A 15,709-nucleotide genomic window follows, 5' to 3' on the forward strand; every position below is an offset into this window, starting at 1 on the left:
TATTGAAACATGCTTTGTATTACTGTAATGCCGTGTTTTTTTTTTTTTTGATAATACTAAACATTAGTCCTACGATTTGTATATAAACGAGCTACGATCTTTTAAACTAAACAAGAAATAGAGAAAATATAATTTGGTTCTCCGCTGGCCCACTAAAAGCACAAACACACACACACACACACACGCGGGGACACTGCACAACCAGCCTGCCGCATAACTAGCTAGTATTTAGTTAGTATTTTTTTTTTCGTTTGTGGTATGTAGTGCATCTGACAGCACAATTCATCTATACCCCAAGCTACCTACCCCTGTAAATTATACTAAACACGGTTGTTACAAACGGCACACAACATTCGATCAACTATATAGATGAGTTAACGTATATGTTGCAACAACACGATACTAGATGGACTTAGGTTTATTTTAATACGTTGGCGAACGGTGCGTATGCGTAATCGCAGTAGCGGCAATAAAGTGGGCGATATTTGTACTAACCGCGGCTGATGTGTTATTAGGCGTCATTTTGCTAATCTTTTCTTTTATGCTCTTTATACAACCAAATCAAATACATATATATTTATTGAAAAATACCAACAAAAAATACTGGAAAAATACCGAAAAAATACCAAATCTGAAAATGCCTGCATATGCTAAAATAACACTGCGAGCAAAATAGATTTTAAACTTAACAAAATGTCGCCCGCCAAACCGCTGACACCACCGCCCGCCCGTCCCCCGATCATCTCCTACGCCTGCCAGCCGACCGACTTCAAGTGCATCTCGCATCCGCACACGTGCGTCAAGTCCAGCATGGTCTGCGATGGCATCTACGATTGCACAGATCATTCCGATGAGTTCAACTGTACGGCCAGCCGGGGTGCAGCCACAGCGGGCACGGGAGTGGGAGTCGGAGTGGGCGTGGGTACGGGCACGACAACTGGAACTGGCACTGGCACTGGCACTGGCACTGGATTGGGCAGCTTTAAGCGCTGGAAGAAGAGCTACGCCGGCAAGCAGAAGCGCTCACAGATCTGGAAACGGGATCAGCGAAAGCATCGCGATTGGACGGCAAAGCATCAAGTTGTGCGGCTGGCAAAAAGCTTCGGTTCGTCTTAAGTTTTTCACATTTCTTTGTCACACTTTCTTTCTGCAGCCTGCAAACTGTATTTTTATCCCCTACCCACGCTCCCACTCTCTCGCTCTCTCCTATCTATATTTCTCTCCTTCGCTCTCTATCCAATCTTATCTTTTTCTATCATCTCACATTTCCTTTTTATTTTTATGCTGCTGTCAAAGTTTATTGTTACATTTTCTTGCATTGTGGCAACGCCAAAGCCAACTGTCAATTGGCGTTGCCAACACTGGCAACACTGAACTCAGAACTTAACAGGCAGCTGTTAAATTTGACATGCAGCTGCTAGTTGAAAGTAATAGAAACCATGTCGGGTTTCGCTATTTGACAGTAGCATAAAGAAATGTTTGTTCATTTATCATATGCTATTTTCCATCTATCCTTATCTGCCTATGCTCTTTATCTTTATCTGGCTATCTGTCTATCCAACTGTTTGGCTCCTCCTAACTCCGTTCGTAGGCGCACAAGTTTTAGATGCAAAACAAGAAAACCTGCAACAATTGCAACTTGCACTCAACTCACGTTTAAACTAAGATAAATAATAATGAAAAGTTAAATAAATACAACGACGACAACAACAACAACAGCACGACTTTAGATGAAGCAATTGCAACAACAACAAAAACAACAACCGAAAGCAACAAGAACAACAACAACAAATTGCAGTAGTGTGTGTGGGTAGCTGCTTATCTGACTGTACGCAGGTTTTGCTAGTACGTAAGTCGCAACGGTAATGTTATCGATAAACGATAACGATAATACGATAACACAAAAGTGCTTGCAATCGGCGAATCGCGCATGCCCCACACCCGAACGCCGTTTTACCGCATCAATTTTACAGCAAAACTTTTGGTATCGGGCACGACTCTAAAACGAGCAAATGGTATCTGATTTGTAGAGTTAATCAATGCATGTGGGTATTCCTTTTTGTACTAACCCAACTCCGTATATTAAGTAATGTACAATTTTGATCAAAATACCAAACAAAATTTTGTAAATAAACACACACACACACACACACATACACATACACATACACACACAAGACAAATAACAGAGCATACTGAAATTGAAAAAAAAAAAAAAACTAAATAAATGAATAAATTTTTTGTGAACTAAAAATCTTTCGATCGAACAACAAATTGCCATCAAAATCTTATCGATATAACCATGTGTCAACGATATTTAAGTAGAATTTGTATTGTATTGGTAGCCCATATATAGGATATATGTATATGTATGTATATCCGACATATTTATGTATTTGTATAACATGTGTCTGTAGCTAAGTATATGTCAATGAAAACTTACTGGTCTAATGGTAACCCATTTTTGTCATTCGATACATATTAAGCTGAAAATACCACAAAAATACCAACAAAATACCAAAAAAAAAATGAAAAATACCAAAAGTATTTTCATTAATAATTTGAAAAGAAAAAAAAAAACTATCAAACTGAACAATCGCATACATAACCCAACCACTCATTACACATAGTATTTGTACTCGTATTCAGTGTGATTCGAAACAGTAGCCATATTTAGTATATTTTGTGTAGCTCTATTCTCGTATTATCATATATATATACCTATGTTTTTTGTTTTTTTTTTTTATTTTGTGTAACTATTAGTATCGATATCACCGCTCTATTCTATCCCCTTTACCCACCCACACCAACTTCTATGTATTTATTTGTCTAACTAGGAAACGAAATTCTAAACATAAAATGACTAAAAAAAAAAAAAAAAAAAAAGAAGTAAAAAAATGTGATGCGTATCGAATGCGCACACACACACACACATTGAAACACACATATATATACACAGACGCACACGAGCGTTGGAACTATCGCTAGATCTGACGTACGTGCGTTCGATAAACATCGCATCACGTATCTGTATAAATCGCCATTGTTGACATGTATTTTGCTAACTGCTTTTTTCTCTCTGTGTATTTTTCTTACCTACTCATCTCAATGCCGCATCACAAACACACGAACACACGAACACACCAACACACACATACACTCACCGCTCACACACACACACACACATGTACACGTGCACTTGTTCATCACATAACCCAATTGTGAATTGTCGCCAATTGTGAACGTTGCAACCGCCGAAACATCCTCAACTCGTCGTCCCCGTCGTCGTCGTCGTCGTCGTCATCGTCGTCCTGCTCTTCCTCTATTGCTTACTGTGCTGTCCCTGTGTTTGTGGTGGTGCTCTGCCCCACCCTTGATGGTTTTGCTCAGCAGCGGGCATGCCCAACCCGGGCGCATATCTGCCGCCCTCGAGGGCCACGCCCCCGCCAGAGCCTCTGGTGCCACGCGACTACAGCCTCAAACTGGATCAGCAGTCATCGAAGTTGCGAGTCGGCGAATCCACCGAAGTCGAATGCTACTCCTCGGACAACAGCTACACGGATGTGATCTGGGAACGTTCCGATGGTGCACCGCTCTCCGCCAACGTACAGGTGAGTGAATCGCCTCTATCTCTCTATCTATCTTTATCTCTCTTTCTCTCTCTCTCTCTCTTTCACTTCCTTGCCGCGACACAGCAAGTGGGCAACCGTCTGGTCATCGCTCAGGTGACCGCCGCGGATGCTGGCAACTATGTGTGCAAATGCCGCACGGATGATGGTGATCTGTATACGACAAGCTATGAGCTGGCCATTGAGGAGCAGCCGCATGAGCTGCGCCGTCCAAAGATCGTGCACGCCCAGGTAGGTGATCGGGCCCAATTGAACTGTGACGCCGATGAGAGCCGTCAGCCCACTTATCGCTGGACACGCCAATACGGACAGCTGCAGCCGGGTCGCGATATACTCAGTGTAAGTAGAGCTAAATCGTACAACTGTTTACAACTGATCTTTGCCTTCCATCTGATATCTGCCTCTTCTTTAATTAATCTCTAAATGTTTGCTAACTGATCTTTGCCTCAGATCTTACTGATCTCCAAATGATCTCAAACTTTTTTCTAAATGATCTCTAACCAATTTCCACTGATTTTTAACTGATCTTGACTTTATTTTCAATTGATTTCCACCTTTTCTCAAACAGATCCTCACAAAATCTCCTTGTCTAACTGATCTGTTCCTGAACTATTCCCACCAGATATCCTTGTCATCTGATCTTCACACTTTCTTTAATTGAACCCTAATCGATTTCTACTCGTCTAACTGATCTTCTCTTGATTTTTAACCGATCTTCATCTGACTATTAACTGACCTGTAACTGATTTTCACCTGTTCTTAAACTGATCCCCACCTTATCTTTACCCGATCTCCACTTCTTCTCTTACTAATCTCTACTTCTTGTCCAACTGAACTCCATCTTTTCTCTGATATCAGATAACTGATATTCGCCTGATCTTCAACTGATCTCCACTTGATCTTAAACTGATCTGTAACTTTTTCACCTGTTCTCAAACAGATCCTAACCAGACCTCCTTGCCTAACTGATCTTCACTTTTTCTCTAACTGATCTCCTCGTGATCTTTAACTGATCTCCACTTGATTTGATACTGATCCGTAACTGAGTTCTGCCTCTCCTTAAACTGATATCCACCTTCTCTCTAACTGATCTCTTGATCTCCACTTCTTGCCTAACTGATCTCCACCTTCTCTCTGATCTCTTGATCTGCACTTCTTGCTTAACTGATCGCCACCTTCTTTCTAACTGTTCTCCGCCTGATCTCATCACACAGGATAAGCTGTTGCTGCAGGATGTGCAGGCCAATGATGCCGGCAGCTACATCTGCACCGCCATCTATAGCGATGGCGAATCCGTGGACTATCCAAGCATATTGGGCATCACTGGCGTCATACCGCAGTTCCATCAGCAGCCGCTCAGCTACATGAGCTTCCCCACACTGCCCGACTCCTCATTCAACTTCAACTTCGAGATCACCTTCCGCCCGGAATCGGCCAACGGTCTGCTGCTCTTCAATGGACAAACGCGAGGAACTGGCGACTATATAGCGCTCTCCCTTAAGGATCGCTACGTGGAATTCCGCTTTGATTTTGGCGGCAAGCCGATGGTGGTCCGTGGCGAACAGCCGATCGAATTGAATGAATGGCATACGGCTCGGGTGCATCGCTCCCGTCGCGATGGCTACATCCAGTTGGACGAACAGCATCCGGTGGCATTCCCCACGCTGACACAAATACCGCAGCTGGAGCTAATTGATGATCTTTACATTGGCGGCGTGCCCAGTTGGGATCAGCTGCCCGCCGAGGCGGTGGCCCAGCAAACGGGCTTCGTGGGCTGCATCAGTCGCCTCGCGCTCCAGGGTCGCACCATTGAACTGATGAAGGACGCCAAATTCAAGGAGGGCATCACCAGCTGCAAGCCCTGCGCCGACTCACCCTGCGCCAACGGCGGCATCTGCCTGGAGAGCCAAACGGAACTGGCCTACACCTGCGTCTGCCAACATGGCTGGACCGGACGCAACTGCGCCGTCGAGGGCACCCAGTGCACGCCGGGCCTGTGCGGCGCCGGTCGCTGTGAGAACACCGAACTGGACATGGAATGCCTCTGCCCGTTGAATCGCACCGGCGATCGGTGCCAGTACATGGAGCACCTGAACGAGCATAGTCTCAACTTCAAGCGCAACAGCTATGCGGCCTACGGGTGAGTCGAATTCCCACGTGTTTCTACACAGCTGGGACTGCCCCTCAAGGATAGCATATAAGAGAGCTTTTTTTCGAATAGCAATGTTTTCCTATATAAAATTAAGAAGAGGTTTTCCTATGATTTAGACCTAGGATTACGAATAGGAATTGGGGTGGCGCTGTATGTTGAATCTATCTATCCTTCTGTGATATCAAGACATCTATCAAGATATCGGGAAATCGACACATTTTCCTATATACAATTTAGACTAGGTCCTCTGAGACTTGGGAACTCCAAAAATTTAGCCTTGGTTCTTTTAAACTTAGGGATTCCATTTGTTTCCCGCTGGAATAATGAAGCAGTAAGATGAAGTTAAGACCAAGTAGGGGCCGTAAATAAGATCGAGTTATCTATCAGTTAGGCTACTAATTTTGAGAGAGCTTTTGCCTGTATAAAATTGAGAAGAGGTGCTCTCTCAGCACCGTCAGCCGGACTTCCTTAAATTTAAAATTGGTTCTCTTAGACCTTGGAATTCCTTAAGCTTGGACGAAGTTCTAGCTATTCTTAAGGCTTTTTGCTTGGCATTGCATTTGGAAGGGTTAGCCGGCGGGACCAAGTTAATGATGAGTAAAACTCCTATGTATACATAGGTGGTAGGGGCTGTAGATAAAATATATCCATCTGGGAGGATGGCAGCCTTTGGAATAGACACATTTTCCTATATACAATTTAGACCTAGGAATTCCTTAACTTTGGTTAACATCTTTCGACCTAGGAATTCCTAATAGTTAAGGAACTTCCTTTGAGTATAGGGAAGCTTAACTTTAACAGCTCTTCTCTAAAGAACTTAACCAGTTATTGTTCAAAAGATATTATCATTTTTTGTCTAAGGAAAATGGTCCAATGGCAACTCATGGAAAGAAGTGAAACAAAGAGGGAAACTTCAAACCTTATTTCTTAACTAGATTGGTGTTATGATCTAAGCTAGAACATGTCGTCTAGAGAAAGTGTTAATCCTACGATCAACTTGAATTATCAATTAAAGGTTTAATAGTTAACTGATCTGAGAAATATGGAAGGTCTAATCTAGGCATTCCTTTTAAAGTACAACTGACTGCCGCTGAACTCGCACCGCTTTCCTCCACAGCACACCTCGCGTATCGCGCATCAATGTGACCCTGTCGCTGCGTCCATCGAGCCTGCGAGATGCGGTGCTGCTGTATGCGGCCGAGTCGAAGCTGCCCAGCGGCGACTATGTGGCGCTGGTGTTGCGCGACGGCCACGTGGAGCTGATCATTAACACGGCGGCGCGGCTAAAGCCGGTGGTGGTGCGCTCGCAGAGTCCGCTGCCGCTGCACAGATGGACGCGCGTCGAGCTGTTGCGCCGCCAGGGCGAGAGCATACTCCGTGTGGGCGATGAGCCCGAGCAGCGTGCCAAGGCGGCGGGTGCACCGCGCACACTCTCGCTGAAGACGCCGCTGTATGTGGGCGGCTATGATCGGGCGACGGTCAAGATCAATCGGGATGTGAACATTACGGATGGCTTCGATGGCTGCATTTCGCGGCTGTACGACTCGATGCGACCCGTTCAGCTGCTGGCGGGCATCAAGGATGCGGCCAATGTGCAGAACTGCAACGAACTCAACGAGATTGGCGACAGCGACTCCGATGGCGAGCAGCTGTCCATGGGCGGGCCAGCACCGTCAGCCAGCGCTGGCACCTCCTCCCACGAGGAGGAGCAACAGCCCTATGTTGCGGCGTCACCCTGCGCGAATGAGCCCTGCGAGAACGGCGGCACCTGCACCGAGCTGGAGCAGCATGCGATCTGTGCCTGCGGCGTTGGCTACAGTGGCAAGCACTGCGAGGAGCGTAAGTGTGACCAGATTGATTGGCAAATTGGGGAGTTGTCGTTCTTATGCCGTTCGTTGCTCTTGTCCGTCCCTTACAGACATCCAAGTGAGCTTCAATGCCTCGTTCCGCGGCAACGGCTATCTGGAGCTAGATCGCAACCAGTTCAGCTCGCAGGTGGATCAGCAGTACACCTCGGCGGTGGTCGTCTTTTCCACCAGCAAGCCCAACGGCCTGCTGCTCTGGTGGGGCCAGAACGCTGGCGAGGAGTTTACCGGCCAGGACTTTATAGCATTAGCCGTCGTCGATGGCTTTGTGGAATATGCACTGCGTCTGGACGGCGAGGAGGTGGTCATACGCAATGTGGACACGCCCGTCGATGATGGACAGCGTCACATTGTGCTGGTGAAGCGTGCGGATAACACGGCCATACTGGAGGTCGATCGCATCTCCGATTCCGGCGAGACACGGCCAACCAGCAAGAAGGAGATGCATCTGCCCGGCAACGTCTATATTGGTCAGTCTCCTCATTTAATCTCTGCCCCTAATCGATGAACTGTGCTCATGCTCACTTGCTTCCAATTCCAATTCCATTGCAGGTGGCATACCGGACATATCGAGCTTCACGGGCAAACGCTACACGCACAACTTCAACGGTTGCATTGTCTTTGTCGAAGGCGAAGCCGTCGGCCAGATCAATCTGGGCAAGGCCGCTGTCAATGGCGTCAACGTGGATACCTGCCCCGTGTAAGTACCTAAAGAAATTTTCTGCCAGCTCCAGATCAGCTGTGGCTTGACTCGAAGTCTAGGTCTAACCTTCGGTTGGGGTAAGTGTATTCCAAGACTGGGTTTGGATCGAGATCGGCTTTTGGGTTAGTGTTAAATTAAAAGTCTTATCGCCTCTGGTCAAGGTAAACCTTAATCCTGGTCTAGCTGTGACTTAGTCTAGGTCTAGTCCACGCTTTAGGTGAATGCATTTGTAGATTGGATCGAGATGTGATTTTGGGTTAGGTAAGGAGATTCGTCTTCTCGGGTCAAGGATGGGTACATAGGTGAAGGTCAGCTTTGGCTTAGGTCGAAGTCTAGTTCTAGACAACGCTCTGGGTAAGTGCATTCCAAGTTTGGATCGACACATGACCCTGGGTTAGGAGAGAGCTGGTATCTCCTTTGGTAAAGTCAAAGACCGGGCGTGGGAGAGATCTGATTGTGGGTTTGGGTTAGCTAGGAGAAGACTCTTGTCAAATTAATTATGAGCCTTGAGTGAGTACAGGGTCAAGGTTGGGGCTTACTTTCATCGTACGTAACAAAGCATTAATTTTTGACCTAGGTCTAAGCTGTTATGTTTAAGATTTAGCTCGGGTAATGGGATCTGGGCCTTATAGGCTGCTCTGCCATAGACTAGCAAGATGCAGTTCAAAGTTCGTCTGAGCTTTAGGTGAGCCACTGGAAGAAAATCTATGTCTTAGTCTACCTCTTAGTTGGGGCTATGATCTGTTTCGTTGACTAAATAGTTGGTGACTGGACTTTAAAGTCCCTCAACATTTCCCGATCAGCTTAAGCACAGCTACAGCTTAACTGTAAGATGAGGGTCTAGGTCGGAGAGCTTAGGTTAATCTTCTCTCCCGCTGAGCCTTCCACTATTGCAACTGGCAGCTATTCAGCTTGCTGTATAGTCAACCCTTAGCAGTAAATTCAGCTAGAAGCTACTCTAGGTCAGGATCAGGTCCTTTCTACACACTTGTTCAGGCTTAAGCCAACTCTACCTCTAGGTCTGACTTGAGTCTAGGGTTTTTTTTTGTCACTTCTGTTAATCGGTCTGAATTCTGCACACTGCATGCGGCTCTGGCGGAGATTAGCGACTACTGGAATCCCTCGAGCCTCATCTATCACGACTACGAACCGGGCGACAAGAGATACGATCCGAACTTCTTCGACAAGATCGATCAGCCGCCGCCGGTGCACATCATCTATCCGCGACCCAACCTTAAGCTGCATCATGGCTATGGCTATGCCTACGATGCGAGTGTTCGGCCCGTGGGCGTGGCAGTGGCGCCCTTGGCCATGCTGGCAGGCGGCCTGATCTGGCTGCTGCCCGCGCCGAGCTAAGCGCCCGGCCGTGGCGCCATCTGTTGAATGACATATGAAACAATTATCGTGCCATATCACTGCAAAATATCATGTTATAACAATATATATATATCGAATATATATACATAAATTTATAGTTAAATATTTCAAATAACTAACTCAACTACGACAGATCCCGAAGGATTCAAACATATACGCATACATATATAGCTAATTTTTTTTTTTTTTTTATGTCTAGCTAGCACCGTAATATTGTTAAAAAAAAAAGAAGAACATCGTTAATATTTACTTACCACTAAGAAAGTGTAAAACCTATCGTAGTACTTGATAGGTGGCAAGGAATTATTCCATAGGCAGCGGCAGAGTCGTAAATTGTGAATCTTTTCGGCACAGGCGCGACGATAACCTAGGAAAGCATATATACCATAAACAGTTATATCAAATTTATATATATCTAAGAGATATTGCCTACTGGCTATACCTACATACATATATGTTAATCGCAAAATACTGAAATGCTGGCAAGTGCGAGTTCGTAGCTCAACTCGTTGAGACAAAGTCTGAAATTGAACAGTCAAACCGATAGACAAATACTCTTCTATTCTTCGTCTTTACAATATTAATTAGTCTCAACACTCGTTTAGCGTTGTCTGTTTATAGTAAATGTTTTTATGCCTAGCAGCCTATGCAAGAGTACAAGTATATCGATATCAAACTATATATAAATACATATATTGCAAAATTAATCGATAAATGTCTAATGTACTTAAGTTGCAAACATGCGTTTAATATTTAACATGAGAAATTACCACGAGAAACGCTTCGAAAGCTCATTAAAACTTGAGTGAACGCAAATGAATCGCAAATACAGCTAAAAGCTCAACTTACACTTTACTCATTCAAGCTCAGAAATCATTTGGCGTTTGAAATAAAAGAGCTTTGAAAGCTCACGAAAACTTTGTAGAGTTGCGGCAGCTAACAGGAGCTTTTGACAGCTGTTCAAGGAGGTAAAAGCTCTTTGTTGCTTGAGAGCTCGAGGTTAAAGCTGGCAAAAGCTTGAGTGCATAAGACTCAATACGATTACGACTTAAAGCTTGACGTACGTTAGAATAACTGTATATTTTAAAAATCTTTTATGCTCTAAATATTTGAAAGTTGATTTGTTTTTTATCTTTTATGATGATTTCATATTGTTTATTATACTCTTTTTTTTAAAAATTTTTTAATTTATTTGTTTTTCTTTTAAGTTTAATTTGATTTCCTTTTTATTTCCCGAACATTTCAGTAACGATGAGGCCCTGGGCGGCACCGAACCACCCGTCGTCTAAGGCGACACACAGAAGAGAAGAAAGAAAACAAAACAAAACAAAACAAGAAAAAAAAAAAACAACAATCCCACAACAGAAGTTAGCTTTTTTTTTAAAATAAACTTTTTTTTATATATATATACTATGTTAGACTATGGAATATCTATATATATAGAACAAGAGGGACAATTTTACACAATGCGCTAATTTTTGATATCGAAAAGAAAACCATCGATAAAAACGAAACAAAGAAACGAAATGTTGCAATTGCTTCTACAACTTTTAATACTGTTAATCTTAAAAGTTGCACAAAAATTATTGAAATAATTATAGAAGAAAACAAAAAAACAGAAAAAATGAAAGAAGAAAAACAACTAACTTTAAACGTACAACGGCCATAAGAAGTGAAAACTCGTAACGAAACAATAAAGTTAAATGGATTCATAACTACAGTACATATAAATATATATATATATACCTATATATAGAACCTTAAGGCCCAACTAACTCGAACACACACAAAACAAGATCAACAAGAACAAGAAGAAGAAGAACAACAACAACAACGGATACTAGCCAAGAACAACAAGAACAAACTACATATACATAACCAAAATGATATATAAGCCATTTTATAAAAATTATAATAATAATATTAATTTTTTTTTTTTGTTTTTTTGCTCATCAAATCTTAAAATCTTTTCATTTTCGATGATTTCTTTTCGTTGAGAGCCCAGTGGAAAATGTTGTGCAGCTTGACAATTAACAGATCCTAATCTAACCTCACAAAAATTGCTTATGACACACACACACACACACACTCACACACTCACGCACACACACAAGCACATGCACAAAGTTTATAAACTTAAACTAAATATACTTATACTACAGTTTATTGAACAAGAATAAAAGTTACAAAAAAAAATTCAAATTATTATCAACATAAATGTATAATTCGAATGGAAACTGTCAAGCAAATAACAATTATAAAAAAAATTAAAATTAAAAAACCAAAAAAAAATCAAATCTTTTGGCACGTGTTTCTTTTGCGCTCGATTTGCGCTTGTCGGCTGTGTTTTGAGTGTGTGGTGTGTTCGGTGAAGGGGTGGGGGGAGGGCGACTGCAGCAGGCGCAGCTTCCTTAACGCCGTCTTGAGCAGCGCTGCGCCTGTATTGGTGGATCGCCAAGCAGCTTTGTTATTGCTTATTGCCTTGTCGCTCGCTCTCGCACACAAGCCGTGTCTTCGGCCATATGCCTCGTGTGCGGCCGATGCGAGCCGAGCGCTGCCGGCCCGGCTGCCCGCTCTTGACGTCGAATGCACGAAGACATTTCAGTTCAGTTACTTACGTGACGCGACGCTGACAGGTTGTGTTCTGCGTTCTGGTCAATTGTGCGCGAGCATCTTTACCGTTTTTTTCTTTCGCCCCAATTTGCTTTTGGCGTGTTTTCTGTGTGTACGTTCTTTGCGTTTGTCGTATTTTTTTTTTTTCTGTTTGTTTTTAATTCAGTGATCGCAGCCCGCGAACTGTGCGAATTGTTATCAATGAGCTGCAGCTACAGCTGCTAATGATCATCAGGCTAATGAGGATTGCGGCTACCTGTTAAAGTGCGTGTTAATTGGCAGCGAATGCAATTTGCCAAAAAGCGACGCAAAGCAAAGGCAACAACAACAACAGCAACAACAACAAGAACAAAGTGCGTGCGAAGTGGTTGAAGCGTTTGCATTGTTAGTATTTTCTTTCTTACATTCATTTTTGTTGTTGTTTTTTTTTTTATTGTTCCTTTTGATTTTTATTTATATTTATATTTATTTTGTTTTTATTTTTAAAACGTCGCGGCGGCCGGCAAACAGCTGCAAAAGGCAACCGACAAAATGACATAAATACTTCTGTGTATGTGTGTGTGCGAATGTGTGTGTGTGTGATGTCCTAATGTACTGATGTACACACAGATGTAGAAATGCATAGAACTTGATGTACTGATGTATGCACAATTGTGCGCACGTGCGTCACAGGATGCATGTACATATGCACAGCTGAATTGGCATCAGTTATTGGCCAAGTGTCTGTCTGATTGATGTAAACAACAAACCAAGCGCAGATGTATGTACATATATGATGTAATGCTACGAGTGTAATGCGCTGCAGTTTTCAATCACATGCTTACATCACATATGATCGATGCATACATACAACTACACGTATTCATGTTTTCATAACATTCTTTATCTTCCATTCTGAGCCGATGTACGCAGAATGTGCCGCTGAATGTTTCAGCTGATTGCCAGTCAATCAATTTCGTCGTTCATTCATAAAAGTAACCGTTGAATCGGAAATTTTTGCGGTTTGCCTTTTGCCTGGGGAGGCGCTTAGTTTGCCGGTTGCTGCTGCTTCCTCTTTCCCATTTCTAATGCCAAATATTTGGAGAGTCGAATTTCGGAAATGTGCCGTTGCTTGTTGCCAACGTCGGATGTCGGACAAAGAGAGGGGCCAAAACTAATTGAATCTTTCGGTTTTTGTTTTGTTGGTTTTTTTTTTCTTTTTGTTTGCTCGGTTTTCATTTTTATGGCTGCAAAAGAAATGCAAAAAGTTTTCTAATGGCTTTTATTTGATGCAAACAGGTAACTTGTTTTCTGCTTGTGAATGAACCAAGTGATTGAAAAAACAAAAACAAACAAAAAAAACAGTGTAGAGTGGAAACTCGCTCTCCCGCTCTCTCGCTCGCGCCGATATTGAATACTCAACTATGTCAATTGTGATTGCGGCTGACTGAAGGAAACGAACCGTCGATTTGAGACTTGGAATCCTGCGCAGCACAGGTTGCACGCATTGCACAGGTGAGTTGTGGTTTATTTTTATCTGTTAAGCGACGGCTAACGGCAATTGCGCGACTGGAAAGTAGTTCATGTGGTCAACAAGCTGTCCATAAAATGCAACTGGCCCGTTCCATTCGAGCTGACAATTTGTACGGGCCAAGACAGCGACGCATGTTGTTGTATCCTTTTTTGGCCAATAGTTGCCACCAGTTTTATTTATTTTTCATTTAACTCGTCTTTGGCCCATTTCTGCAACAACAACAACAACAACAACAAGCAAGTGCTACGCGGCTCAAAATTGACGTTTAGCTTGGACACAAACCCAGGCAGCGGCAGCGACGCAGCAGCGCAGTAATACGAGCTGCGCAGCTCGTTGTTGTTGTTGTTGCTGCTGCTGCTGCTGTTACCTACAACGATGCGGCCGAAATGCAAAGAAATGAGCGATCAGCCCCCGACCCCATGTCCCATGCCCCCATGCTGTTGATAACATTAATGAACTGTCTACAACTGCGTCGACGTTGCGACGAAGTTGCTGCCCGCACAAGAATAGAAACCAACACAGAGACACGCACACACACACACAGACACAGACACACTCTTACAGGCGCAGACACACGCACAATTCTTGGCAAAAGGTAAAAATGCTCGGAGTGCGGAATGCATGCACGAAAACACAGCAGCAGCGGGAGCGAGAGCGAGAGAGCAGCAACAATGCAGCGGTGCCTGCTGAGAAGTTGGCTGTTGTTGCTGTTGTGCCTTTTGCTCTTTGCCTGGGCCCATTCTCTCATTCCTGCTAACAATAAATCAAAAGGCAATGCAACAACAATCAACAACAATGCAGAAATGCGCATGTGCACGTATGTGTGTGCCTATGTGAATGTGTGCTTGTGTGTGTGTGTGTGGAAAAGCCCAACATAATAAAAATCAAGGCAAGTGTCGTCCATAGCAATAGCAACAGCGACGCTGACTGCGACTGTGACTGCGAACTCATCACAGGCAAAAGGGCGCAGACAGTTTTGTGCTTGCGCTCTCGCTCGCACTCTTATTGTGTGTGCGCTCTGCTGTTGTTGTTGTTGTTGTTGTTGCTATTGCTGTTGTTTATGAGATTTCATTATTACTTTCGATTGTTGTCCCCGCGCCCATTGAGCGCGGCCAAGTTGCCTTTGCTTTGGTCGAGAATTGTTCTGGGCCCAAAACAAATAAACAGACTGCAGCAGCCGAGGCTGAGCTCCTCTTGCTCTAATCGCATAAGCAGCTACACAGACACACACACACACACACACAGACGCTGTCTGGCATGTAGAATGGGCCACACTGAAAAGGTATAAAATAAATAAAGCAATAAATGGAAAATAAATTTCAAAAATTGCTTTTCAAGCGGCTAAAACGAAACTGCAACAGGTTCCCGCAGCAGCAGCATCTCCCCCCTCTCCCCTCCCCACTCTCCCTCTCCCTCTCCAACACTCCTTCGTTTTACCTCGCTCTTGCTCTCTCTCCGTGTCATTCAGCCCCTACACTTTGCAGCGTCATCATTGTCTGCGCTAACTGCTCTGGCTCTGGCTCTGGCTGTCTGCACCGCCCCCCGCTCCCGACGCACCACAGCCATACCTTTAACCCTCGCCCACCACACCGTTCGATCTGTCAGCTACCGAGTTGAAAGATGCCCACGAAGACCTTTCTTCTTGTTGTCATTCCGAATTCTCTCGGCTTAACCCATATCAGTGCACCAAATTGAGCTGATCTCGTATTATTGTATAACAATATGCGATATGAGTCATCGTTGTTGTTGTTGCTGATGATAATGATAATGATAATGATAATGATAATGATAATAATGAGCTCGTTGCTCTTGATGATACTTGGATTATAATAATAAAAACTATCCAAGTTTCCAAGA

General features: G+C 43.7%; 2 protein-coding genes across 22 annotated transcripts in view; both read left to right on the plus strand.

Annotated features, from left to right (window-relative positions):
- trol (terribly reduced optic lobes) overlaps window positions 1–11,928 on the plus strand; it is a 137,355-nt gene extending 125,427 nt beyond the window's left edge. For 18 of the 20 annotated variants that reach the window (XM_064699073.1, XM_064699066.1, XM_064699068.1 and 15 more), the window contains 7 exons: window positions 3,394–3,611; window positions 3,696–3,968; window positions 4,844–5,769; window positions 6,899–7,620; window positions 7,700–8,116; window positions 8,199–8,346; window positions 10,973–11,928. In XM_064699073.1, the coding sequence (XP_064555143.1) occupies window positions 3,394–3,611; window positions 3,696–3,968; window positions 4,844–5,769; window positions 6,899–7,620; window positions 7,700–8,116; window positions 8,199–8,346; window positions 10,973–11,015 (2,747 nt within the window). In that variant the 3' untranslated portion in view covers window positions 11,016–11,928. Of the gene's footprint in view, window positions 1–676; window positions 1,106–1,591; window positions 1,684–2,030; window positions 2,046–3,393; window positions 3,612–3,695; window positions 3,969–4,843; window positions 5,770–6,898; window positions 7,621–7,699; window positions 8,117–8,198; window positions 8,347–10,972 lie in introns of those variants that run through there. The other 2 variants (XM_064699087.1, XM_064699080.1) reach the window with 2 other exon arrangements.
- Window positions 11,929–12,670: 742 nt separating this feature from the next.
- boi (brother of ihog) overlaps window positions 12,671–15,709 on the plus strand; it is a 47,793-nt gene continuing 44,754 nt past the window's right edge. For both annotated transcript variants that reach the window (XM_064699000.1, XM_064699001.1), the window contains exons 1-2: window positions 12,671–12,723; window positions 13,618–13,833. The gene's annotated coding sequence lies outside the window, so the exon portion shown is untranslated. The remainder of the gene's footprint in view (window positions 12,724–13,617; window positions 13,834–15,709) is intronic.

The sequence above is a fragment of the Drosophila montana genome, unplaced genomic scaffold (genome assembly GCF_035044405.1).
Source record: "Drosophila montana isolate Dmon_TW-CO22-7 unplaced genomic scaffold, ASM3504440v1 contig_787_1, whole genome shotgun sequence".
Lineage (NCBI taxonomy): Eukaryota > Metazoa > Arthropoda > Insecta > Diptera > Drosophilidae > Drosophila > Drosophila montana.